Genomic DNA, 27,598 nt, shown 5'->3' with positions numbered 1-27,598 from the left:
TTATTTATTTATTTTTGGTCTTTTTGAGACAGGGTCTCCCTGTAGTCCCAGCTGTCCTGGAACTCATAATGTAGACCAGGCTGGCCTTGAACTCACAGAGATCCGCCTGCCTCTGCCTCCCGGGTGCTGGGATTTGCCACCACGCCTGGCAAAATTTATTTTTTATTTTATGCATATGAGTGTTTTGCCTTTGTGTACACAGGTGCTCCCTGTGCATGCAATGCCTGCAAAGGCTAGAAGAGTGTGTCAGATCACCTGGAATTAGAGTTATAGATGGTTCTTAGCAGCCATATGGGTGCTGGAAACTGAACCTGGGTCCTCTGGAAGAGTAGTCAATACTCAAACACTGAGCCACCTCTCCAACCCCTCTCCTTGCTTAAAAAAAAAAAAACATTGAGACAGGGTCTTGTCATATAGTCCAGGCTGGCCTCAAATTTGGCAATTCTCCTATTTTGATCTCCCAAATTGGGATTATAATCCCAAATTGGGATAATATCATGGGCCACCAGGCCCAGCAGTTTCTTCTTTAACAACTTCAGTACCTTTTCTGGCATCTACTACTGTCATCATCAATTACCACTCCTCATCCCGATCCAATGTCTTTTTCTTTTTTGGTCTTTTTGAGACAGGGTCTCCCCATAGCCCCAGCTACTCACAGAGATCTGCCTACCCCTGTCTCCAAAGTGCTGGGACTAAAGGTGTATGCCACCACACCCAGTCCCAATGTCTTTTCTTAATAGTCACCTTTCTCATCTTCTCTTTATTTTTTTCTTAGCACAGGTGTGGTCCTTTATGTATGCTAATTCTTGGGATTATAGGGGCATATCACCACATCTGGTTTCTATAATGCTGGGGATCAAATCTAGGGCCTCATGCATGTTAGGCAAGCACTCTACCATAAACTGAGCTACATCCCCAACCTGTTAGCTTAAAAATAAATATATGTGTGTGTATGTGTGCACGCACATACATGAGCATGTCTGAGGAGGCCAGAAGAGGAAGCCAGATCTACAGGTGATTGTGAGTCACCTGATACAGGTGCTGGGAACCAAACTTCAGTCCTCTACAGGAGTAGCAAGTGCTTTCAACTCCTGAACCATTCTCCAGCTCTTCCCTGTTAACTTTCAACACTTCAATAGCCACTGTTATGATGAGTCTTTGGCTTCAAGGCTCGGGTGGCTTTTTTTTTTTAATGGTTTATACTGGGATATTTGCAATGGCTTATATTTCAAACTCACAATCTCTCCCAGAGTGAAATGATTCCCTTGCCCAATATTCCCCTTCCTTCTAATGTCAAGTATCACAGAAGGGGTGAAGAATTACACAGAACTGGATCCAAGTCTGGTTCTGCCACGTCCAGCTGATGGTCTCAGGTAAGTTAATAGTGAAGGTCTTGGTTTCCAAATCTGCGAAATGGGGGTGAAAAGCTACTTTCTAGGGGCATTACAAGAGCTAAATTAAACATTAAATCAAGCTCTAAATAAAAGGTTCTGAATAAAGATTAGTTCCTCCTTCCCTGCTTGAAACTTCTATCTAGATTAAAGACATTGCAATTATTGGTTAAATCGCTTTTGTGGTTTGTAGATACCTAATTAGCCATCAGTCATAGCATCTAAAACCTGAAATTTTATTTAAAACCTTGGTTTTTTTTGGTCTTTTTGAGACAGGGTCTCCCTGTAGTCCCAGATGGCCTGGAACTCACTGTGTAGACCAGGCAGGCCTTGAACTCACAGAGATCCACCTGCCTCTGCCTCCCAAGTGCTGGGACTACAGGTGTGCGCCACCACACCCAGATAAAACCTTGGTTTTCAATAGTCCTCTGTGAAGCCTTAAGGACTTCCCAGCTTCACAGTGTCACGGAGGACTGGGTTCCAAGTGTCTTGTTCTTGGAGCTGCCAGAGAAGCTACTGTTATCCTGGCCTTATAGGTAAGGCATCTAAAGGAGTTGTTTCTTAATAAAAACTGTTCCCCAGCTTCAGACTTGGAATCAAAATGACGACCAGTTTTCACACTTGGCAAATGAGTCTAAATGTGAAGTGGTCTCTAGCCCTCCAACTGCTGTACTTACTACTGCACTTACTGCTCCAGGATCTTACCACACCTCTGGAAGACTCAGAGAAGTCTGTCCTGAAGCACAGTCCCATTTATCAATATTAAATGGCCCCTTATCTCTGCCAAATTCCTGCCTAGCTTTGGGGTTCTAAATAATCAGGCCTCGGGCTTTGCTTTTCTTACTACTCCCCTTCGGTGTCTTCACTTCAGATCTGTAGTCTCATCTCACTGTGCTCCTTCCCCTTTCCTTGGTCCCACTGTTCTGTTGTGCTGTCCTGTCTTCCATCACACCCAAATCCTCTCCGTTCTTTAAGTTTGGCTCCAGCACCATTTCTTTTGCGAAGCTTTCTTGATTACTGCTCTTCCCTGGCTTCCAGCCTCAAACTTCTATTATTTTTATAACCAATATGGTTAATCTCTATGCTCTTATGGGTTCCAGTGTATAGGTCATTTTCCTAACAGGATCTTAAGTTTGTAGCCATATTCTGTACTTTAATATTTCAAATTAAGGGACTTCATATAACTCTAAAATAGTCAATAAATTACCAAACAAGCTGATTCTGTCCCAGATTAAATTCTCATTCATTCTCATTTTCATCCTCTCTTTTCCTCTCTTGCTCTGTCTTCACTCCCACTTCTCTCCTTCTCGCTATTTCTCTTCTCTGCCTCTAAGGGCCCATGAGCTTCATGTCCTAAGAACACATTCTGGATTTAGGAATCACCAGCCTTCTCAAGCAGAGCCCTAACCATCACCATCACATGGTTGAATCCATGCTCACCCTAAGATCCAGTCTCTTCCCTGTGTCCCAACCCCCAAGCCTGGGATGGGCCTGTCATAGGAAGGCTTATCTAGTTTGGAAGATGGGCGTTAAACCCTCATTTCTACCTGTTCACTGGTGGCTGGTGTTTCTAGGATTTCAGTCAAGGTCTCTCCTGGCTGGAACCGGATGACATCCACAATTAAACGTTTCGTGCTGAAATGAGATGGGCAAGCATTTCAGTGAGGCTGTAGGCTCTGACTCCTCTCCAGTGACTAAGACACAGCAGCACAGATGCCTGTCTACAGCAGTCACAATGGCAGTTACTGGCACAAAGAACTGGTACTGGGGGAGGATTTCTAAGATTGTCATTTTATCATATTAGCAAAATAAGTTCTGTGCCAAGTTCAATATGTGAGGTGACAAGAACTATGCTGGGTGGGCATGAAAGGCTGGGCTGGTAAAACCCAGCAGCTCCCTCACTGAAGGTCCAGGGTCTTTGTATTTATCTATGTCCTTCTCCCTTTCAATACTCACTTCAGCAAGATGGTTCGAGCATCCATCTCTGCATTCTCATCTCCAGGCACATCAAACTTGTTGGTCAATGTGAGAGATACTTCTGTCTTAGCCAGCGCCTCTTTACTGGGGTCGTTTAAGCTGCCACAACTTTCCCCTGCAGTTTTGGGAGGGTAGAAAGAGTCAATGCAATAAAGACACTTTAGAGGGGAAATAATACAAATATGATAGAGGTGTAACGTGAAACTTGGAAAAAGCAACATATATAGTGTGGCAGAACACATTTTATTGAGAGGTCAAAGAAAATATTATGCCAAATGACTAGGGAAGAGAATCCAGGGGCTGGAGAGACGACTCAGTGATTAAGAACACTGGCTGTGCTTGCAGAGGACCTGGGTTTGGTTCCCAGAACCCATATGAGAGCTAATAACTGTCTGTAACTCTAACTCTAGTTCCAAGGAATCTGATGCCCCCTTCTGATCTCTGTGGCCATTGTACACACATTGCACACTTACATACATGCAGGTAAAACACTCATATACATAAAATAAAAATTAAAAAATACTATCACATTCCAAAAAAACCCCATAATACAGCAATTTCATAAATGTGTGACAAATCATTGCAACAATGTAATATCACAATTCTCTTTCAAAATACCCTTTACTTAGCCAGAAGGGGTGGTGCATGCCTTTAATCCCAGCACTTGAGAGGCAGAGGCAGGTGGATCTCTGAAAGATTGAAGCCAGCCTGGTCTACATAGTGAGTTCCAGGTCAATTGTGGCTACAGAAAGACCCTGCCTTAAAAAACAAAACAAAGTAAAACAAAAAAACCTTTACAGTTTGAAATTCTACATGATTATTTTTGTCTTTGTATTTGAAAGGATCTGTTTCACTGGACTCAGTTCCTAATAGACTGGGCCTATATATATATATTTTTTTTCCCCAGAATATATCTAGAATTTGGTACAGTACAAAAACAGACAATGACAACTCTGCCCTGTCATGTTCCCCTCCCACCTTCTGAAAAGGAAGAACATTACCTATGAGGGACTCGATGGTGGGCACCTCACCGAGGTCATCCAGCAGCTCATGAATCGGGTCATTATGCTCTGGAGCAATGGCATCCTGATGATCTAACAGGAGCTGCAAAGATCCAGTGATCAATCTTCCTTTCACCCCAGTCCTCTGTCCCCACCCACAAAGCTCAGCAGTGATCTGTACAAGAGGACAAACTAATCCAGTAAACAGTATGAGGGATCAAGCAGCACATTGGGCCCCACAGAACAACATACACTGTGACCTGGTCCTCTCTTCACATCCTTGCCATAAGGGATTCAAATGCTCCCCATGTAAAAAGGCAACAGAGCATACAGACCTAGTTAAATTCATCACTGAACCCTACAATACCAGTGTAACAATTCACATTTATATTTGTCCTAGGTACATAGCTCGTTTGTTCTGTTTTGGGTTTTTGTAGTGTTGGAGATTTGAACTCAGCCTGTGTATACTCTCTTTTTACTTAGAGGAGAGCATACTAGATCAACATTGCCACTATCTTTGTGCTATGCCACAGACCTCCAGCATGCTAGTATTCCAGGTAATGTACTCAGAAAGGACAGAAATTTCATCAACATTTCATGTAAGCCTTTATGTATACATTTCTTGTTTTACATGTCCCCAAAGGGGGAAAGAAATAGTTTGAAAAACCTGGAACAATGGAAGTTCCAGCTGCAACCACAGAAGAAGACTGTGTGTAATGATAAAGCAGAGGGCTGGATAAGGAACAGCAAAAACTCCATTCTATGAAGCCACAAGTTCAGTGCTTACAACACACCTTTTGGAGCCCATTCCTAAGGATTCTGGGTCAGGACACCTGTGTGTGTGTTTGTTTAGGAGATGAGAGGGTTAGCAAACACCATTTTCCAATACCAGCCTGGATAATTAGGATACAGCCTGGATAACAATACAGGTGGCCTGGGGATAATTTGCAGAAGCTAAGCGGCAGATATTTCGAATACTAAGCAGGGCTGGGGTACAGACCACTTTCCTAGTGCACACTAGGCCCTGGATTTGATTCCCAGCATAACAACCAAAGAAGAGAAAAAAACAGATTTGGTGTCATTAAGATGACAGAAAGACGAGCTATGTGATCATCCAATAGTGAGCTGCTAGCAGTCAAGGAGGGTAACTGATGTAATGAAATTAAGTAAGAAAAACATTTACAGTGTGGGTGTTGATGATTTCACCAATGGAGATGTAGATAACTGGTTTGGTGAGGGTGACTAGATCAGAATACTCATCCACATTAAATTTATCCTGAAGCTCGGGGACATCACAAGCAGTTTGGAAAAATCGTCTGAAAGGAAACACCAATCAGTGACATTCACATAGAAGCCAACAAAAGGACAGTCCCCAAACCTTTCATACAAAAACCAGTCAAGACAATTACACCTAGATAAACTGTTACGTTTGTTGTTAAATTGCTGTTTGGTAGTCTTGGGATACTGATAATCAACTTTCTCTGTCCAGTTTTAGTCCTACCCACAACACTCAACTACAACTTAAAACAGTTCCCAAACACCCCTAAGAAATTGCTCTGAGGTACACAATTAAAAAATTAATGTTAATTTACAAATATACAAAGCACTCTCTGGTTTTTCTCTGCCTACAGAGTGAACAGGGGCTTAATGCATAAACATCACTTTTACATGAAGTGCTATCTATCGCATATTCAAATTATCTTCATAACAAATGCATCAATTTCTGGAGCCCCTTGCCTTTCAAACATGCATCCTACAAGCAGTCCAGGGAAAGTGGTAGGTGACATTTAAACTTGTCTTTCCCCTCAGAGATTAAAAACATAGAATCTTTTAAGTATCTTCTCCCTTTCCCTTTACCTGAATTTCTGGTAGGACTGGGAAAGATACTCATTAATGATGCTTAAGTGGGCATTATCGCCCAGGAACATCTTATTGGAAGCCGCATGCTGAAGCATCTTTGCAATGGAGCCCAGATTTCGGCGCTGGTCTGTGGTAAGCTGGCCCCCTGCTGACAGGTCAATGATGTCGAAGGCATCAGGTGCAACGATGGCAGGGTTCATGTATCGATAGTAAAGCAAGTTACCAATAATCTGAAACAGAAACACAGGTATGAGAGACAACAACACTGAGGGAGTCACAGATGACTTTGCAAGCAGTGAAAATAAGAAAATGCAATCCTGTGAGGAAAAGGTAAACTAAAAACACACCAACATGCAGACATGCATGTATGCTTTCTTTTAAGACCTAGAACTCAAAAACAAAAAAATTTTTTTATGTAGGGAGAATTAAAGAAAACTGAAAATGATTGTCAAGAGAAATGAAAGAACAGATTCAGAAAGTAAAAGTGACATTTGAAGTGTGTAACCCAACATGTCAGGGTATCTCCTGTTCACATGTTATGGTAGCAAATAAGGTACCTGTCATCCACCTGTGCCTTACACAGGTAGGCTTTATAGAAAATGTAAACCCTTAAGCATAACCTATTTAGCAATCTGTCCAGCCCCACCATCCACATGCCACAGATTTCAAAGGCCAAGTTCATGTCTTTGAAATGAAATCCACTCAACACACATCTCTTCCACAGAAGTAGTCAAGGATAGACACAGCATTTCCTCTAGAGTTTCAGAAAAAATAAAATTAATTCACCTGAACAGAAAGTCTAGAATCGAGGCCTCACTGTAGGAAAGCACAGAACTAGGAGAGAGAAGAAAAAAGCGTTCAGATTAAAAAATAAAAAATAAATAGAAAGGAGCACAGCCGAGTAAGAAAAGAGTTCCCAGCAAAGCCTCAGCGGAACAACTGTGTTTGCTATTATTCACCTGGTCACCAGTAGAGGGAACAATTCTTCAGAGAAAAGATAGGACCCAAGACAGGAAAAATCTGGCTTCCTCTACTTGTTTAGTATACCTCTGTGCCATTTGAATTGAACAGGAACTGTTTCAGCATAGGAGAGCTACCATCTCCTATTTACAACTGTTTTCAAAAGATCACAGTCAAGGACAAGCTGAACCAAAGCTGATGCTCAGGCACCCCCTGACAGTCTATGGTCAGGACTAGGTTCATAACTCCTTCCTCAAATGGCTATGAAAAGGCAGGAACCTATCGGCTTTCACTCTTACCTTCAGCAGTTCATCCTCACCAGCATCGGGAAACTTCTCATGCAGGGAATCCTTTAGCACTTTGGCAATGAAGCGCATCCCGTAACTGTGGGATGGACAAAACAGAGTGAAACCAGAGCTGCAGAGCGGAACACCAATGCCAGGTTCTATATTGGAGGGTGGGGGGAGGGCAGTTTGTCACAAATGATGGCACTCACGGGATTTTGTCCACAGAGCTAATGATGGCAGAGAGGAACTTGTCCGTCACAGCCCTCATGTTCCTGATGGAGTTATCTAGCCTTGTCTTCACTTCTTCATGAGTCAGAGCCTGCTCAGGGGTCACATCATAAGGCAGTTTGCTGGGAAAAGAAAAAGGATGACTAGCCATGTTAGACCACTTACAGAAACAGCCTAAAGTAGGAACCATGCATTTCATAAAGAGCTGGTAAGCAGAAGGTCTAGAACTTGAACTTGAGTTTTTGACCGTGAATTTGGTGCCTTTAGTTATGTGACAGACATTCTGATAAGCACTTAGCAATAAAAGGTAAATAAAACATTGTATCTCCCCTTGAGGCTCTCATATGTAGCAGGCGAGGCATACAAGCAGGTTAATTAGAAACACATCTTATGGGCTAGAGGTGTAGCTCAGGGGTAGAGTACTTGCCTGGCATAGCCAAGCTCCTGGGATAATCTCTAGTAATGAAAAAAAGATGCTTGTAAAAGTTGACTAGAAGTGCTGCAGACCACTGGAGGAAGAAAGGAAGGCTCCCGAAAAGGCAAAGACATCATCACTTGGGAAAAGATGAGGGATATTCTAGAAGAAAGGTCATATACCAAGAAAGAAGGAGAAGAGAGTGGGTAAGCTGAGATCAGGCCCTGGAGGACCTTGCACATACTGCTAAGTCTGGACTTTCTTAGAAGCCAGAAGTAGCCATTAAAAAGATTTCTGGGGTAGTGAGATGGCTCAGCAGGTAAAGGTGCTTACCAAGCAAGCCTGGAGACCAGAGTTTGATCCCTGGAACCCATGTAGAGGTAGAAGGAAGAGAACTGGTTCCACAGAGTTGTTCTCTGATCTCCATATGCCCTCTCTCACCCACCACACACACACACACACACACACACACACACACACACACACACACACACACAAAAACAAAAACAAAAACAAAAACAAAACAAAAAACAATAATAAGTTCAAAAGTTAAGAATTCTAAAATAAAGGTACAACAGTAAGGACCAAGAAGAGGAGATACCACAGACACTGAAGAGAATCAACACAGTCACATGGCTTGGTGCTCTTTGGCTGCCAGAAACAGAACAGAAGCCAGAGGCCCTGAAGAACTTACTCAAGGGCAGGGCACTGGGTCAGTCTGTAGGAAACGGTATGAGAGGCTGAGGATGTACCTCAGTTGGTAGAGTGTCTTAGCACACAAAGCCCTGGGTTCTATCCTAAGCAATGGATAAATCAGACATGGCGATGTATCTCAGGAGGTGGAGGCAGGAAGTTCAGGAGTTCAAGATCAGGGCTGGAGAGATGGCTCAGCTGTTAAGAGCTGGCTACTCTTGTAGAAGACCCAGGTTCTGATCCCAGCACCCACACGATGGCTAACAGTTGTCCATAACTCCAGTTCTAGGGGCTTCAAGGCCCTCTTTTGACTTCTGTAGGTATTTTACAACACAAGTGCACTGACATCCACGCAGGCAAAACATTCATACACATAAAAAAATACAATTTTTTTAAAAAACAGTTCAAAAGCCAGGCGTGTTGGAGTATGCCTTTAATCCCAGCACTCGGGAGGCAAAGGCAGGCGGATCTCTGTGAGTTTGAGGCCAGCTTGGTCTATATAGCAAGTTCCAAGCCAGCTGGGCCTACAGGGAGACCCTCCCCCCCCCAAAAAAAAATTAAAAAAAAAATAAACAAATAAAATAAAAAACATCCTCAGCTGTATAACAAATTCAAGGCCAGCCTGGGATACCCAAGGCCCTGCCTCAAAAAATAGGAAAGAAAAGACACCACAAGATACGTTTTAACACGGACCTATACTTAACAGGAAGAAAGTAAAGACAGGGAGCTGATATACAAAATGAAATGTAGGTGTCAGGGTTCTTGTATGTTCAGGTTCAAAAAACAGTAATGGGGGCTGGAGAGATGGCTCAGTGGTTAAGAACACTGGCTGTTCTTGCAGAAGACCTGGGTTCAAATCCCAGCACCCACATGGCAGCTAACAACTGTCCGTAATTCCAGTTCCAGAGATCTGACAGCCTCTTCTGTCCTCCGTGGGCATTGCATGACACGGGTGCACTTACCTACATGCAGGCAATACACGCATACACATAAAATAAAAATAAATAAAATCTTTAAAATAAAACAAAAAAAAAACCCCAAAAAACCCTAGTAATGATTATCTTAGATTATCTAGGTGGTCCCTAAGTCCAAACCAGGTGGCCTAATAAAAGAAAGGAGTGGAGATTTAGTAGAAAGAGAGTGGCGTCAATGTGACCAGAGTGGCAGAGATTACAGTCACATGGCCACCAGTCAAAGGATGCCAGAAGCTCAAGAAGCCAAGGTATGGGTCAACTACCAGGGCCCTGAGAGAGCGCTGCCCCGCCAGCACCTTGCTTTCAGCTCAGCAATAATGGCTTCAGATTACTGCCAGCACTGTGAGAGATTACATTTCTACTGCTTTGAGTTACCCAGGGCGTGTTTGGTATAGTAGTCATGAGAAACTAAGACATGTAGATAGGGATAGAGGTGTCATATGGCTGACTGTCAGGGTCATTGATCATCCAAGGAAATAATTTAGCTGGATCCATGGGTCTGCTGTTTTGGAATGGCCTGATTGACAGGCTGACCTTCCCAGATAAAAATGGGGATAGAGGTTGGTGATAACTAAGTGCCTACATGTATGAATCCCTGGTTCAATTCCCAGTTTAAAAAAAGGAAGAAAAAGAACCTGTGCATGGTGTCCTGGAGGGCACAGAGGTGGAATGACAGAGAACACTGGTACCATACCTTGCCTCTCCTGTCTGAGACTCCATCTGATTAACCCAAGATTTGTAAATATCCACAGGGTCAGTTTTGATGTTGAGAGATTTGTCATCCATGATCTCCTTCACAACAGGGGCCAAAATCTGTCGAAGGGCATTCTGGCCTCGGGCACCACGGTTGAAACTTACAACCATCTTAATAACAGTAGGATTTCCTGTCACAATCTCTTGAATCTGATCCACTTTTGACCTATAAAGACATAAGGCACAAATTAATTTTATACTAATCTCAGAATCAATTTAAAGACTATTTTCTGAAAACAGGTCAAGTTTTCCTCTGGAAATGTTTCCCAACACTCACAGGACCTTCTGTCGGCTGTGTACTCAGCTGTGGAATTTACAATTGGAACTTTCACATCTAGACCAGTATCTTTTTTTTGGTGTTTTTTTTGAGACAGGGTCTCCTTGTAGCCCCAGCTGGCCTGGAACTTGCTATGTAGACCAGGCTGGCCTCAAACTCACAAAGATCCACCAGCCTTTGCCTCCCAGGGCTAGGATTATAGAAATGTGCCACCATATGTCTAAAACTAATTTGACAAAAAAAGTCAATAAAATTTAGAAAAAAGAAAATATTTTTAAATGTGATAAACAAAAACAAAAAAAACCCCAAAACAAACTAATTTGACAAATTTCTGATTCATCCCCCTCTCAAGAAATAGCAGTACTTCCAAGTATTTCATTTACGATTAAAAGGTCTTTCATGTCTCATGATAAATGGTAAACTGGACAGGGATGGAGAAATGGACACAGTAGATATGGTAATGCTTCACCAGACTCTGGTTGTCAAGACTTTAATTAACTAAAGTAATTAATTCTATTAACTTTTAATCTCCTGCCTCAACCTCTGGAGTGCTGGGATTACAAAATTGTATCACTATGCCGGTCAGTTACCAACACTTTATGTTAGCTATTTTCCACAAAGTGGATACTTTCTTTTAGAGTATTTCTTACAAGCTGACACCAAGACAAAGCAAAAGCTGGGCTGAATCTGAGCTATAAGCATCTCCCAGGGTGGAGAGGCCTATGGTCTGCAGAAGGCTGCTCCTACTTGATCTCCTCCTGGAGCGCCGTTTTGAAGAGCCGCAGCAGCAGGTACTCCTCCCGCTGGTTGGATGCATAGTTGTAGAGTGTGAAGATTACAGAGTCCATAAACTTGGTGGATTTGTTCTGGGGCATCTGAAAAATCAGCTTGGCCAGATAGGTGGGATTGGTCTGAAATAAAACCAAGGGATAAGAAATTTCTAGATAATACAAAGGCTGATTTTTAAAAAAAAAAATGCTTGGGGCTGGAAAACGGCTCAGTGGTTACGAACACTGGCTGCTCTTACAGAGGACTGGGGTTTGGTTCCCAGCACCCACATGGGAGGCTAACAACCATCTATACCTCCAGTTCCAGGGAATCTGACACACTTTTCTGGCCTCTGCAAACATTGCACGTGCAGGTGCACTTACAAACATGCAGACAAAGCACTCATGCCCATAAAATAAAAATACATAAATCATGTTTTTCAAGCTTCAAGGATTTTAATATACAGAAGAAAATAGGACAGCCCTTCACAAGTCCCTTGGGGGACGTCAGATAAGACTTCCAGAGGGATTTGGGGCACAGTTTCCCCATGGAGAAGCATGTTAACTAAGCTTTATAACCACCAATCCCAGGAGTCACTTACTTGCAATAAATAGAACAGGTGCTGATAGGCTTCCAGTTTCTCTCTCTTCTCCTTGCTCAAAGCCTTGAGACCTCCCTTCTGCTTATTTATCATCATCATATCAGACAACTGCTCCTTATTTTTTTTGGTAAGTTTTTTACTGTGGGAAACCACATCCTATACAAAAACGAACACAGATGAAAAGTTTTTCAGGGCAGAAACTATGGGCATTGTAAAAAGGGCTTCCACACTTGTATCCTTGCATGTTCTGTAATGGCCAATCCCCATTAAACCACTCCATTTTATAGAATAGTGTCTACTTTCAATATCTCAATCAGTTCCATGCCTACTGACACTGTACTATAAAGAATGTGGCCCATTGGTTTTTCCATGTAGACTCAGAAAGGAAAAAAACTCTACAGACTTTATTATTTATTTATTTTTTGTCTTTTTGAGACAGGGTCTCCCTGTAGCCCCAGCTGCCCTGGAACTCACTATGTAGACCAGGTTGGCCTCGAAATCACAAAGAGCTGCCTGTCTCTGCCTCCCAAGTGCAGGGATTAAAGGCGCGTTGCCACCACACCTGGTGGAATTTATCTTAACGAGGCCTTTTTTATTTTCCTTTTTTGAGACAGGGTCTCATGTGGTTGAGGGCTGGCTTCCAACTCACTGCAGCTACAGATGATCTGAACTGATTCTCTTGTTTCCATCTCACCAGTTAGTGCAAGGATTAAAGGCATGCACCACAATGGTCAATTTATGCAGTGCTCAGGACCAAAACCAGGGCTTCATTCATTCTAGGCAGGTACTCTTACCAACTGAGTTACATCCCCAGCTCTGAAAAACATATCTTGAGGGGTAGGAATATAGCTCAGTAGTAGAGTGCTTACCTAGCATGCCCAATACCCTGGGTTTAATCCCTAGCACCACAATAAACAAACAAATATACACATATAAATAAATAAACTCTTTAGCTGTACATGGTATTACTTGCCTGTAACCCTAGCTACTCAAGAGGCTGGGGCAAGATAAAAAATTTGAGTCCAAGTCAGGTGTGGTGGTGACTGCTCTTAATCCCAGCACTCAGGAGGCAGAGGCAGGTGGATCTCTGTAAGTTCAAGGCCAGCCTGGTCTATATAGTCAGTTCTAGGCCAGCTGGAGCTACAGAAAGACCCTGTCTCAAAAACAACAACAAATTTGAGTCCAGCCTAGACAACCTTTTGAGAAACTGTCTCTAAATAAAATTTACCAAAAAAAGGGCTGGGTATTTGCTCAATGGAGGAGTGCTTGCCTAGCATGCATGAAGTCCTGGTTCAACCCTCCGTACAAACAAACAACCTGAATGCTGTTGATATCTTAAAAGTTCAAAAAGTGGACTGGTGAGATGGCTCAGCAGGTAAATGTGCCTACTGTCAAGCCTTACACCCTGAGTTTGATCCCTGGAACTCACAAGGTGGATGGAAATAACCACCCCTGTAAGTTGTCCTCTGACCTCCACACGTGTGCCATGTGCTGCCCCTGCCCCTATAAATAAATTTAAAGGGGGAAAAAGGCCTAAAGTCTAAAATTCCCAAAGTTCAAAATTCTAAAAGACAAAAATCACCATAATAAAATTCTGGGAAAATAAATTAGCTGGGCATGGTGGTGTGAGACTATAGTCTTTTTTTAAAAACATTTTAAAATTTTTTATTTATTATTATTTTTTTATTTTATGTCTATGAGTGTTATGCCTGCATGTGGGTAATGCAATGCTTACAGAGAACAGAAGAGGCTGTCAGATCCCCCGGAACTGGAGTTACAGGCAGTTGTTAGCTGCCATGTGGGTGCTAGGATTCGAACCCAAGTCTTTTGCAGGAACACTCAGTGTTCTTAACCATCTCTTCAGCCCCAGGGCTATAGTCTTAGCTACTTGGAGGATGAGGACTCCCTTGAACAAACAGTTGCACAGTAAGACCTCCTCTTAAAATAAACAAAAAAGTCTTAAATACATTTAGCCTTAACTGCAATGTTATTTACAATAAAAACTTAGAAAACAATCCAAGTGACAAATAATAAGGGGACAAATGAGCTAATTCCTAATACAACTTGTATATAAAATATCTATGGGGCTGGCAAGAAATCACAGTAGGTAAAGGCACTCACTGCCAAACATGACAACCTGAGTTCGATCCCCAGGACCCACATAGTGGAAGGATAGAACTGATTCCTGCGAGCTGTCTACCACCCTCCCACATACATATATGTACACAGCAAACGAATAAATAAATGCTAAAAAATAACTAAAAGTACTTATGGTGACTTATCACATGCAAAAAGTTTGATGTAGGACATAAAATGATTGTAGGTGGAATAAGGGAGAAGCAGCTGAGAATATAGCCTTCATGTTCCCTGTTAAGTAGGAAGTGGGGCTGGAGAGGTGGCTCAGTGTTGAAGAGCACTGGCTGCTTGCAGAGGACCCGGGTTCAGTTCCCAGTACCTACATGGCAGCTAACAACTATCTGTAAACCCCAGTTCCAAGGGATTCAATGTCCTCTTCTGGCAGGCATTGCATGACACAGGTGCACTTACATGCATGCAGGCAATATACACATACACAAAAATAAAAATAGATTAAAAAAGAAGTGGGCAGCAGGACCCATAAGGCAGCATGAAGAGCTTCATGCGCCACTTGGCCATACCTGCAGTGTGATCTTGTTCTTCACCAGCAGTCCAATTTTGATATCCATGAGATTGAGGTCATTCTCCAGCTGTTGATTGGAACGAATGAGGGTGATAACTTCCTCCCTCAACTTCATAAGATCAAGTTCCTCCTGAAAGTCTTGGTCACTTTGATCCAGGAGATGGACAAACTTTCGGACCACAATCATAGGAGGATCCTCAGCATTGACTGACCAAAAAGAAAAAAAAAAAAAAAAAAAGCATCAGACAAAGAACCGAGTTACTAGGAAATGTTCTAAGTCTGGGCAAGGATCAGCACTGTCTTAAGAAAGTTCTAGTGACACATAAGATATTAACACTTATATCTAAGATGTGCTAAGATGACTATCAAATGCAGTCTCGGTTGTGTTATTGCTATGTTACCACAGAGGCTAATATAGCATACAGCAAAACATGTAGCCACATGTTAGCAAACAGGCTTAAATTACAAGTGGCACCCTTCCCTGTAAGCCTTGCCTTCAGGACAACCAAAGAGATCTGTGGAGTGCCCAGGACCTGAGGGCTCCCAAGCACTGCCTCAACTCTTCACTGCTGAGCCACAGTTACTCACTGAGTGTCTTGTAGTCATCACGAGCTTTGTTTGCCCGAATGAAAGCTTGGATTTTGATAATGTCATTTATCTAAGGAAGAAAGAAGACATTCCTTTACTTACTTACCCACCAGATACACTGCAGAACCAGTTTGACCAGCCCGCTTTACCTAAGGGTACTTACATGGTCTCTGAAATATTGTAAGCGATCTCTATAGCGCTTTCTAGCTTGATGCATCCTTGCCAGGGACTGAATCTGTGGAAAAGGAATCCTGGAACTTAGAAGAGTCCTTCATCTCAACACGTCACATTTCCCCCACATGGAGAACCCTGCTCAGGCTACCATACCTTCACAACTTCGTCTTTATGGGAGTGCAGGTAAGCTAATCGATCTTGATATGCCTTCTTCTGTTTGTAGCCTCTCCACTGTGACTAAAGGCATCAAATAGTATATATGGCATTATTTCCCAAGAAACAACTCACCTTGCTATATTCCCCAAACACAAAGCTTCACACTGAAGTTTTCAAAGGAACACAGATCACACAACTACCAGGAGAACCCAATGGCTAATTCTTCCACTTTCCTGATATTAGCACAATGCTGTACATAGTCCGGTTTGTTTTTTCTGTACTGGGGATTGAATCTAGGGCCTTATGTATGCCATGCCAGCGCTCTACCACTGAGCTGTATCGTCAGCCCACACTGTACACATTTTAAAATGCCATCACACAGATTCACTTATTGGTTATCCTTACTTTTATGAGGTAAGGAAGATACACATTAGTATCCTCATTTCACAGATAAGGAAACTTACGAGAGATCTGCTATAACTGGCAGCAACAGAGCCATAATTCCTAATTCAATTCTTTCTGTGATGTTGTGTTGTTCTGTCCTCGAAGCAGAGCCTATTATTTCTATCAAGGTTCAAATTTTACCCAGAGACAGTGCAAGAAAACAGGAAGAGGTGCTCCCAAAATGTCTCTGTGCCACTATTAACAACCATGAGTCACAAGTGGGAGGTCACCATCCAAAGAAAGACGAGAAAGGAGGTCAGAAGAAGCACACTACCACACTCAATTTTATGGCTGACAGTTTATTTCCCCTGCTCTAGAAGTCCACTTGCTCTGTGAAGTACCTGAATACAGGTGATTGCAGGGATCTGTTTCTTTAGGAAGTTCATCCTGGATCGGAATTCCTGTCGAACTAAGTAACCTCGGCAACAGGCTTGCAGCTTGGTGATCAAGCCTTCATTGGCCAGCCAAAGCTGTTCTCTGTTATATGCAGCAGTCACCCCAGAGATGGAACTCTGAAAAAGTATTTGGTCACATTTAGAGACATGAGAATGGATACAAAGTATCACCCAGAGCACACAAGCTGACCATAACTATTCCTCCATCTATACTAGACCTTTAGCTGAGCAATGTGGTTTCCAGGGCCAGGCTAATCTTTTCATTCATTCCGTACTTCCTATACCCTTCCACCCATCCCACTGGTGCATGGTGCTAGCCAAGAGCATCCCCATGTACAATGAAGGCTCTTACTCAGCAACATAGAGGGTTTGGATCGTTACTGCAAGTGATGGAGAATCGGACTTATTTATTTTTCAGACTCTCAAATGCTGAGATTAAAGTTATTTAAGTATGCACAGACACACACATGCGACTGGCTGGAGAAGTTTTTTGTTTTGGTTTGGTTTGTCTTCTTGAGACAGGGTCTCCCTGTAGCCCCAGCTGGCCTGGATAGAACTATGTAGACCAGGCTGGGTTCTCACGGAGATCCACCTACTTTCTGCCTCCCAAATGTTGGGATTAAAGTCATGTGCCATAACACCTGGCTAAGGAGAATTTTTAAAAATTTTAGTTGTATTTTATGTGTATGAGTATTTCACCCACATGTATGTAAATGTCATGCAATGCCCTTGGAAGCCAAAAGAGGGCATCAAATTCTCTGGAACAGGAATTTTGTATAGTTGTTAGCCATCATGTGAATCCTGAGAACCGAACCTGGGTCCTCTGCAAGAGTAATCACTGCTTTTAATCAGTGAGCCACCTCTCCAGTCACTATTGGAGAATTTTCAAGCAGCTATGTGAAGTATAATTCTGCTGTTGCATTCCAACTAAGAGGCCCTTAGCTGGAATGCCTCTGGTGAACAAGGGCAGCAACAGAGAGAATGTTTAAGAACATCTGTTTGCCTATCTAATATGCCTATTTTCCCTTTCTTGGTATTAGAGACTTATTTTTTTTCTGGGTACCAACATGATGTACATCAAAAGCGATCTTCTCTAAGCAAACACAGTGTGGTAAGTCCTTTGAGAAAGCTAAGGAGGGAGAGAGGTGCGAGCACACTCTGCTGCTTTTCTTTTCCCTGCCTCCTGCCTGGACCGCTACCTTGATGGTCAAGAGTTCCAAGCTATCATTGGGGATGAACTTGAGAATGGAAACCATGTACTAAGAATGACAGGGCATAAAGGCTGAAGGCTACTGGAACAGCTGATGTCATGTTACCTTCCCTGAGTATTGAGGTATAGACTTATCTTCTCTGAGAGGAACAAAATAAAATGCAACAAAAATCCTCACACACTATTTCAGTTTCTTTTCTTCTATCAAGCTGTGTCTGAGGTATCTGCTGGACTTCTAGACTGCAAATGGAAGGGGAAACTTGAAGGTATGGGAAAAGGCTGAAGTGTGGCGGCACAGATCTCAGAGTCACCGCACAAAGGAGAGAGCTAGAGCCACAGGCTTGAATGAGATCACTGTCATGTTATTGCCTGATGCCTGATGCCATCCTCCCAGTTCCTTACAAGACTTGAAGGGAGAGGAAGGACAGAATAGGGACAGAAGAGGGCCAACGGCAAGTTGGGCAGAAGCAGAGGAAAGGAAGGTAGCAAGAGAGATAAAAGGGGCATTCAGAAGCAGGAGAGCTAGAGTGAATGGCACTGGAGAAACCAAAAGAATTGAGGGCTTGCTTCAAAGATTTCCAAAATACATTTGGCAATTAAAAGGTTATTGATGAATTATAAAAGAGCTTTTACGAAAGGAGAAGCTAGACAGAAAGCCATGTTGTTGTGAGCCAAGAAGTGAATGGTAACAGAGAATAAATTAGGGACAGACTAACTTTCAAGGCCCTTAGCAAAGACAGAGTATGAATGTGAGGTCAAATCAGGGAAATCCCATGGGCATTAATTTTTTTCTTCCTGTAAGGTAAGAAACAGATGATTATCTATGTAGGCTGATACTCAAAAGTATAACCCTTGGGCCAGCAGCAACAGCACTGCCTGGGGACTTGCCAGAAATATGGATTCCCAGACGCTGCCTTAGACTCACGGGATCCAAATCTCCATGCACACACACATTAAATTCAGACAAGTATAATAATGGAAAATTTGAGAAGAGGAAGAGCGAAAGCTTGCAAGGAAGAGGAGAGGATGGTGTCAGTCAGTAATATGACTCTGAGCTTCAGAAAGGAGAGATTTCCCTCCAGAGAGAAAATGATGAAGGATTAAGTGAGTATCTGGTAAAATAAAATGTGCAAAGTAAGGATGGGAGGTGCTGTAATTGGTGACCACTGTTTTTTTCCAAGAGTAGGTAAGAGATTAAGTCTTGTGCTGAAAGTAAAGGAACATCACTCTCCTGCCTAAAATTCTTAGGTACAAATGCAAAATGATATCTAAGCCTGGGTATGTCTACAGAGGGTAAAGAGATTCTCAAAATTGTGTGTGACCCAACAAGTGTCAGAAATCACTGCTCCAAGATGTAGCCTGCACAGGTCTCCCTCGCTGCCACATCTGCTACTGCACCTGCCACACACTAATGGACAGTATGTCTGTTTATATTTCCTTAAATGGTCCTTGTTTTTCCAATGCTTAGTGACTTTCCACACTGTGTGCTTTCTGTCCAGAAGTTTTTCCTCTCTTACCTACAAAGATGTCACTTAGGCTGTCTTCCTCCAGGACAGACTTAAAATTTCCCTTAACATTTCCATGACTGTTATTATGTTGGAACCCCCACCTCTCTGCCTACACTCAGACTCTGTTCTGGGCCTGCTGTTTTCACAACACTGAACAGCCAGGATGGTTCCTCTAAGTTTTTGGGGGATTTTTGTCTGATTGTTTGTTTTTTAAAATAACCAGTTTATTTCACTGAACTATATAGTTCAGATGCTTTCAAATTTAGATTTCATCATCTCCCAAATCACTGAAACACAATTAATCTAAAATAATTCATTACCCAGCCTATATTTGAGTCCAGGACTACTGACCATAAGCCCTGCTGCTTAGAACCAATCCTAGTCCTGAAATACTTTCTCTCAGAGTTTTCTTTATGTGAAGAAGGCTGGCCTACCTGGATCTCTTCCCGAGAAAGCTGCATAGAATTCTGCACAAAGTCTGGAGGCTCCTCCCATCCTCCTTCTTGGGTCTCCAGATTGTGGTAATAATAATATCCGCCTTTCACCCAGTGCTTTACCCACTTGCTGTTATTGTCTCCTGGTAGTAAATAAAGGAGAGATGAAAGAAACCCAGAGCCACACTCCTCACATTTATACGTCCAATACTATAGGATTCTGGTCAAGATTAACCTAAATGAAGAACATACCCCAAACCTGCTCCTTGATAGTAAAGGAGCATCCTGTATGCCTACTAAACTGTGGCTATGTAATGTCATGTATGTCTGTATTACAAAAATAAAATATGTAGGAGGTAAAATTATAGAATTAATCAGACAAACCTTTTCTTTCCCAAGCCTATGTCTAAGACCTGCATGTCAGAAAACTATTCTGATAAAGGATTTGTAACCAGCTGGGTGTGATGGCATATGCCTTTAATTCCAGCACTCCGAAGGTTCAGCGTCTTAGTTAAGAAACGAGAAGGTCATGAAACTGTCTCTGCTATGAATTTCTTTCAACTTCCCACAGGCTTAGAGAATCAGAGCTATTGACATCCTAATGAAAGGTAAACAAATATTTCTACCCCTTCCACATTCTCATACCCTTGATCTAATTAACACAGTTGTCTACAAGGGAGGAAAAAAAGATCATGTTTCAAAATGTAGGATACTACCTCCTTTAAAATGAGCCAAAACACTCACTAAAATACCTTTCCTTGCAGTCTGCCCCTCACATCCTCAAGTGCTTAGCCTCAGGCACATATTTAGTTTCCTATAGCCCCACCTGCTGCCAGTCTTTTCTTCTTGGCATCAGCAAGGTCACTCTGGTATGTTTCCCCACATTCAGGGATGACTCCATATAAGCCGACATCCGGAGAACGAAGGGCACTCAGGGTTCTGCCAACATCACCACTTTCAACGGCTTCATTGATGGCAAAGATTCCCAAGGCAACTATCTCAGAAGACAATTGGTAATGTAATTGTTAATGTCTACAGTCACACACAACTTCACCCACCTATACCTACTGGCTACCTATCCTCCTATACCCCCAGATTGGTCAAGATGACTATCAAGACATGGGGCACCTCACCACTCTCACCCTCCACCCAAACATAAATAAAACAATGAACATGGATACATACACTTCTGTGCTTCTTGGGTGTCTTTGTTAGACTGCCAGATTCCACCTTGAATTTCATCCAACCATAACACAGCTGACTCATCCTGGGTTTCCTACATATTATTAAAAGTAAAACAAAAATAGAGTCATGAGATCAGGGTACATGTGATGAAGGGGCTTCTGAGACTCAGATATGGAAAATGAGGCTCCATACATGAGTCTTGTGGACTAATTAAATGGAAAAGGCTAGGTCTCAAAAAAAACTGGCACAAGCTAAAAGGGAAACGACTCAGATACAAGCAAAGGCTGTATGAAGATGAATCAGGTGGTTCAAGAAGTCAAGAGCAGCAAGAAGGTTATACTGGGAAGGTATCCAGGGACTTATACAGTATGACAAAGGCCAGAGCACATATACTAATATACACCACTTAATCGGAGAACCTCCTTTGCTCATGATACACAGAGGCACTTAAAAACTCTCCATGACTACTAATGCTTTTAAGACTGTCAAGTCTTACTTCAACCAGAACCTTTTAATTATTAAATTTAAAGCCTGGAGTCACTGTCACTGCAGGTGCTCTGAACTTTCACCAGATCATATTCTAAAATGTTAATTTTAAATGAGTTGCTGGAAATTTAAAAATGTATTTTTATACAAAAGCATTATAATGAACAGTGAAGAGATAGCCAACAAAACCCTCATAGTCTGAATGAACTACTGGTGACAGAGGTGATGTAGAAGTGGCTTGCTTCCTGCTTCCCATAGCTAAAACTTTCTTTTGGGGGAGGGGGCTCTTTTTTTGAGACAGGGTCACCCTGCAGCCTCAGCTGACCTGGAACTCACTATGTAGACCAGGCTGGCCTCAAACTCACAGAGATCTGCCTGCCTCTGCCTCCCAAGTTCTGGGATTAAAAGCGTGCGCCACCATGCCCGGCTTATTATTTTTATGTATATAAGTGTATCGCTTGCATGTAGGTAGGTGCACCACAATGCCCACAGAGGTCAGAAGAAGGTGTTAGAGGCCCTGGAACTGGAGTTACAGATGGCCTTTAGCCACCATGTGGGTGCTGGGAATTGAAACCACATCCTCTGCAAGAGTAGTCACTGCTCTTAACTGCTGAGCTATCTCTCCAACCCCCATAGCTAAAATTTTAAAGTTAACATACAAAGGGTTTCAAAATGGCATTTTCATACACACACACGTCATTTTGCTTTGTTCGTCTTCCTTCCCCATCCTCTCTGGCCTTCTATTGCTAGTTCCCTACTTCCCCTCAAATATCCCCCCTTCTGCTTCATGTCACATGAATTACATACCTCACCCAAGATCTCTTCACTCTCATGGTCCTCTTTCTACTTTCAACATACGTGCACACACCCTTAACATTTTTATTTATTTTATTTTTCCAGAGTTATTTTTAATTATATGTCTGTGGGGGAGGGGTGAGCTGGTGGTGTACACATGAGTGCAGTTGCTCACAGAGGCCAGAAGAGGGCACTGATCCCCTGGAGCTGGAGCTTTAAGTGGTTGTGAGCAACGTGATGTAGAACTCTGATCCTCTGCAGAAGTATGTACTCCTAGTCATTGAGCCATCTCTCCAGTCTCCCACATATATAAATTTAAATCTAGAGTCCACATATGAAGAAAGCATGTAGCTTTTGTTTGGCCTATTATGTTCAACATATTGATCTTCGATTACATCTACTTTCCTGTGAATGTTATTTCATTTTTCTTTATGGCTGAATAAAAGTTCGCTGTGTATATCTACCACAATTTCTTTATCCATTCATCTACAAGCATGGTGGTTCATACCCAGAATCCCAGCACTCCAGAGGTAAAGACAGGATTAGGAATTCAAAGCCAGCCTAGCAAGTTTGAGAAAATGTGGGCTACAGGAGACCCTGTTTCAAAAAAACAAAACAAAGGGAAGAAAAGAAAAGAAAAAAGAAAAAAGATTTCAATTTTCAAGAATCTGGCCATTATCCTCTGATTCAGAAAAGCAGTTTTGGGATTAGCTGCCACAGTTATTGGTAGTTAGCACAACAGTGTCTATATCCTGTCAGTGTGAGAGCCAAGAGTTGGAAGCTACGGCAGATACACAGTTAGAGTTCAGTAGTCGGGTGTAGGTTATATAAGATGAATGCCCCAAACAATAAGAGTCCTTTGTTAAGATGTCTCTATGGTTTGGGATGTAGCTCATTGGTAGAGTGCTTGCCTAGCCTAGCATGCACAAAGCCCTGGGTTCAATTCCCAGTACCACACAAACGGTATAGTGGCACATGCCTGTAATCTCAGCACTTGGGAGGTAGAGAGGCAGGAGGGTCAGAAGTTCAAAGTCATCCTCTGGTACACAGCAGTACCCAGGCTGGTGCCAGCCTGGGATGCATGAAACTGTTTAAATAAATAAATAAATAAATAAATAAACCAAAAAAACCACAAAAACATAACAAAACAACAAAAAAGATGTCTCCATGGTTTTAATAGAAAGCATCAGTTCAGGAGACTAACAGACAATCTTCCCCAGAAAAGGCAAGACACTTTGGATTTTTAAATGGCCAAGTTGTGAGAGTCATGTTCATGCGGTTCTTGGTAAATCTTAACAAACTTAACATGCTCCTGAGACTTGAGCTAACAGCAACTGGGGTAGACTGCAACTCAAAAATCCATTTAGGGCTGGGGGATTATGGTTCAGTGGTAGAGTGTGCCCAGTAGGCAGGAGGCCTGGGTTCTATCTCCAGCACTATAAAAAGTTAAATCACAAAGTTCCTGGGCACAGTGGCATATACTTTTAATCCCAGTGTTCAGGAGGTAGAGGTAGGTGGATCTCTTCAAAATGGTGGCCCAGCCTGGACTACATTGTGAGTTCCAGGCCAGCCAGGGCTACAGGGAGATCTTATCTCTAAAATAAAATAAAATAAACCAAACAAATTTTAAAAATTAAAAATCCATGTAGACAGCTTGATATAAACACAATCTACTTAGGCCCCAATAAGGCAGAATAAAAAATCTGATCAAGCACTACAACTGCATGGTCAGATGAAGCAGTTTCTGGGCCTTAGAGCAGAGTGGAAAGTTTCTCTGCCCAACAGCTGGAGCCACAAAACCCTTAGGGGACACTTGGCTTTCCTCCCACTTTACTGTAGAGATCAGCAGAACACCTTGCCCCACCCAGTGAAGCAGACCAACCTCTGAAATTTAGGGCATGCTCCTGAGATGGGGCCCAAAAAAGGCATTTAAAATTGATACAAGTGGCTTTTCTCAAATGTGTAGTTTTACAAAGAAAGATCACTTAGCTGAATAGTGACAGATGCTGACCCTGTCACAGTCTTAAGAAATTCAGTCTTAGCCAGGTGTGGTGGTGCACACCTTTATTCCCAGCACTTGGGAGGCGGAGGCAGGTGGCTCTGTGAGTTCCAGGCCAGCCTGGTCTACATAGTGAGTTCTAGGCCAGCTGGGGCTACTGGGAGACCCTGTCTCAAAAAGACCTAAAAAAAAAAAAAAAAAAAAAAAAATTCACATTCTTATGAAAAAAAGAAAAAAAAAACAAAAAAAGAAAGAACTCACTAGGGCAGGGGGGGGTTCTGGGGGGCCCCGTTTCAAAAAAAACCAAAAAAAAAAAAAAAAAAAAAAGAAATTCACAGTCTTATGAAAAGAAGAAGAGTAAACAGATAAACAGAATGAAGACGCAAACCACTGGGAGGCTGTGCACCTAGCACCTTCCTACCACCAGGCACTTTCTTTTACCGAAAATAGAAAATGACCACACAATTCTCTCCAGTTCTCAAAATAAGTCCTGGAAATGCTAAACAATAATTCCAATGTGAAGTTACAATGAGTCAGCCACAGGCTTGTGACCATGAAAATTGAGAAGTCAATGGCAGGAAGGCTGAACGCCCAAGTGTCCAAGAAAAACAGCCTAAAAATCCTTGCATCAGAGAAACAGAAGCATTTCCATAGAATCAAGCCATTTTTGGTGTGCTGTTAAGCTGACCTCACACAGAATAATCTGAGCAGAATCTGCTATCAGCAAAGCCTGGAGGCTGAGCACAACCTCCCCTATATTGGAAGAGGCAGAGCTTTGCAAGAATTTTGACCATTCACAATCCTGGCTCTCCTGCCCCTTTCAAACATACTCCTATATGTTTGAAAGCAAGAGTTGAACTATAAAAGAAAATGAGAACAAATGGGTGTGTCAGGGAAACACAACATAGAAATAAATACCCCTCCAATTGTAGGAGAGACGACACCCATCACCTCATTCTAGTGTAAACAAAGTTTTTATAGTTCCAAATGAAGAAGAGATGACAAAATTCAAACCTTCCTAGTCAAGACAGGCATGATGGCATCATTAATCCCAGTACTCAGGAGGCAGAGGCAGGCAGATCTCTGAGCTCTAGACCAACGTGGTCTAAATAGTGTGTTCCAGGCCAGCCAGGGCTATATATTGACACCCTGTCTCAAAAAACCAAATCCCAGAACAAAACCCAATTAAAATGGAGTGGATGATGACTGCAGTTCAAAGGGGCAAAGAAGTCACAAAGGGGCAAAGTCACAAAGCAGTTGAAACGGGCAAAGAAGTCACAAAGTCACAAAGTGCACATTCACACTCTTCTTCAAACTGCCTTTACTGCCTCTCCTTCATTATGTGGCATGGTTAGCATGTGTGACCATATATAACCACAGGCACACACACATACATGTATAAACACACACATAATAATCTATACAACATATTTATCAACTATACAACACAAGCACCAGCTACATCACAGTAAAGCAGAGTCATTATAAGCCCCGCTGATAAAAGTGTTAATCCTTCAACTGCTATATAGGGAAAGCTCAGGGGAAGTGATAGATTAGGACTACAGTGGCTCAGGTTGAGAGGGCCAGGAAAGCAGCCATGTACTAGAAAGCATTACAGTATCTTTTAAAAATTTTTACTTAATAAGAGGGCATGCTGGCAGGCAGATCTCTGTGAGATTGAGACCAGCCTGGTTTACTCACCAAGTTCTATGCCAGCTGGGGCAAAGGAAGAACTTGTCTCAACAAAAAAAGGTGGGAGGTGGGATGTGGGGTGGAGAGATGGCTCAGTGGTTAAGAACACTTGCTGTTCTTCCAGAGGACCTGGGTTTGATTCCCAGCAACCACATGGTAGCTAACAATCATCTGCAACTTCAGTTCCAGGGGATCCAACACAGTCTTCTGGCCTCTGCAGACATTGTATGCATGTAGTGCACTTAAATACATGCAAGCAAAACACTCATGCACATAAAATTTAAAAAAAAAACAAAAAATAAAACAAAAGATTTATTATGTGTATGAATGGGTGTATGTATACCAAAACATGCAGGTGGAGGTCAGAGGACAACTTGAGATAGTGGGTTCTCTTCTTAAATCATGTGGTTCCCAGGGATAAAACTCGGGCTTGGCATCAAACACCTTCATGTGTTGAGCCATTTTGCCAGCATGTATTTCAATATCTTAACAAGTGACACAAATATACTGGTACATATCAGCTAGCTACTTATGACTTACTCGCAAGAACTTATGCAAGAACACACACATACATACACACACACAGGTGGGGGGCGGCAGAATTTTTACTATTTTATTTATTATTTTTATTTTATGTGATGAGTGTATTGCCTGCACGTATGTGAGTGCCCCATGGCATACAATGCCATGAAGGTCCGAAGAGGGCTTTAGATTTCCCTGGAACTGGAGTTAAGGATGGTTTATAGCTGCCATGTGGGTGCTGGGAATTGAACCTGGGTCCTCTGCAAGGGGAGTCAGTGCTCTTAACCCCTGAGTCATCTCTCCAGTCCTGAGGGGAGGCAGATTTTTTAAAAGATGTATTTGTGTATGTATGTATATGAACACCTACATGTACGTATTTGCACCACATGTCTGCCTGTTGCCTATAAAAACTAGAAGAGTTGGTCCCCTAGACCTGGAGTTATAAGGCAGCTGTGAACCACCGTGTGAGTGCTGGAAACTGAATTTGGATCCTATGCAAGAGCAGCAAAGACTAACTGCCTGAGTCAACTCTTCAGTCCTACACAAATTCTTAAGTTTTTGGTTTTTTTTTTTTTTTTTTGGTCTTTTTGAGACAGGGTCTCTCTGTAGCCCTAGCTGTGTAACCTGTGTATGTCTATAAAGTCATCGGGCAGATTTCAATGGTATTGTTTATCACCTCTACTAGTTAGCGTGATGTAAATTTCCATGCTTCCTCTTCAAATATAATACATTTTTTAAAAATTTGTTGATTTTTTTTTTGCGTGTGTGTATATCACACAGAACATCCCAAGCCATCTCATTCAACTATACACCCACTTCCCATATAGCACCCTCCCATAGCCTCCCTCCCCCCACTAGAGCCCCTATACACTGACATCCCTACTACTGTCTGCTGTGTTGTCGGTACCCCCCAGCCATACCGCACTACTTGTCCTTCTGGTAGAATCTAGTCAGCCTATCTAGAGGTCTTTGTTTAAGGAGGGTAAGCTGTTCCTCATCTAGCAATAATCAGTTGTCAATATTCCTTTAGATAAGATTGGGGTCTGCTGTTCATTTTCCCAGTTCTATGCTGGGTTATTATCTGGGAGTCCCTTTGGCCACCCTGGCCAACAACTCAAAAAAAGGTATCTCCTGTCTGGAATTGTTGCTTGTTATGTAGCCTTTTT

At 42.3% G+C, this 27,598-nt stretch overlaps 1 protein-coding gene across 1 annotated transcript in view; it reads right to left on the bottom strand.

Moving 5' to 3' along the window:
• The window catches only part of Iqgap1 (IQ motif containing GTPase activating protein 1), a 120,060-nt gene that overhangs the window by 11,816 nt on the left and 80,646 nt on the right, over window positions 1-27,598 (bottom strand). Inside the window, exons 16-33 of the mRNA XM_008852770.3 lie at window positions 20,939-21,029; window positions 20,580-20,747; window positions 19,754-19,896; window positions 16,548-16,718; window positions 15,760-15,843; window positions 15,596-15,667; window positions 15,433-15,502; window positions 14,843-15,051; window positions 12,186-12,341; window positions 11,564-11,727; window positions 10,481-10,705; window positions 7,686-7,826; window positions 7,489-7,573; window positions 6,227-6,459; window positions 5,553-5,685; window positions 4,370-4,472; window positions 3,348-3,483; window positions 2,939-3,026 (exon numbers count right to left, since the gene is read on the bottom strand). Coding sequence (XP_008850992.1) covers window positions 2,939-3,026; window positions 3,348-3,483; window positions 4,370-4,472; window positions 5,553-5,685; window positions 6,227-6,459; window positions 7,489-7,573; window positions 7,686-7,826; window positions 10,481-10,705; window positions 11,564-11,727; window positions 12,186-12,341; window positions 14,843-15,051; window positions 15,433-15,502; window positions 15,596-15,667; window positions 15,760-15,843; window positions 16,548-16,718; window positions 19,754-19,896; window positions 20,580-20,747; window positions 20,939-21,029 — 2,472 coding nt within the window. The remainder of the gene's footprint in view (window positions 1-2,938; window positions 3,027-3,347; window positions 3,484-4,369; window positions 4,473-5,552; window positions 5,686-6,226; window positions 6,460-7,488; window positions 7,574-7,685; window positions 7,827-10,480; window positions 10,706-11,563; window positions 11,728-12,185; window positions 12,342-14,842; window positions 15,052-15,432; window positions 15,503-15,595; window positions 15,668-15,759; window positions 15,844-16,547; window positions 16,719-19,753; window positions 19,897-20,579; window positions 20,748-20,938; window positions 21,030-27,598) is intronic.

The sequence above is a fragment of the Nannospalax galili genome, unplaced genomic scaffold, assembly GCF_000622305.1.
Source record: "Nannospalax galili isolate Female #2095 unplaced genomic scaffold, S.galili_v1.0 scaffold185, whole genome shotgun sequence".
NCBI lineage: Eukaryota > Metazoa > Chordata > Mammalia > Rodentia > Spalacidae > Nannospalax > Nannospalax galili.
The sequence above is the reverse complement of the archived record's forward strand: the minus strand, read 5'-3'. Positions and strand labels throughout refer to the sequence as shown.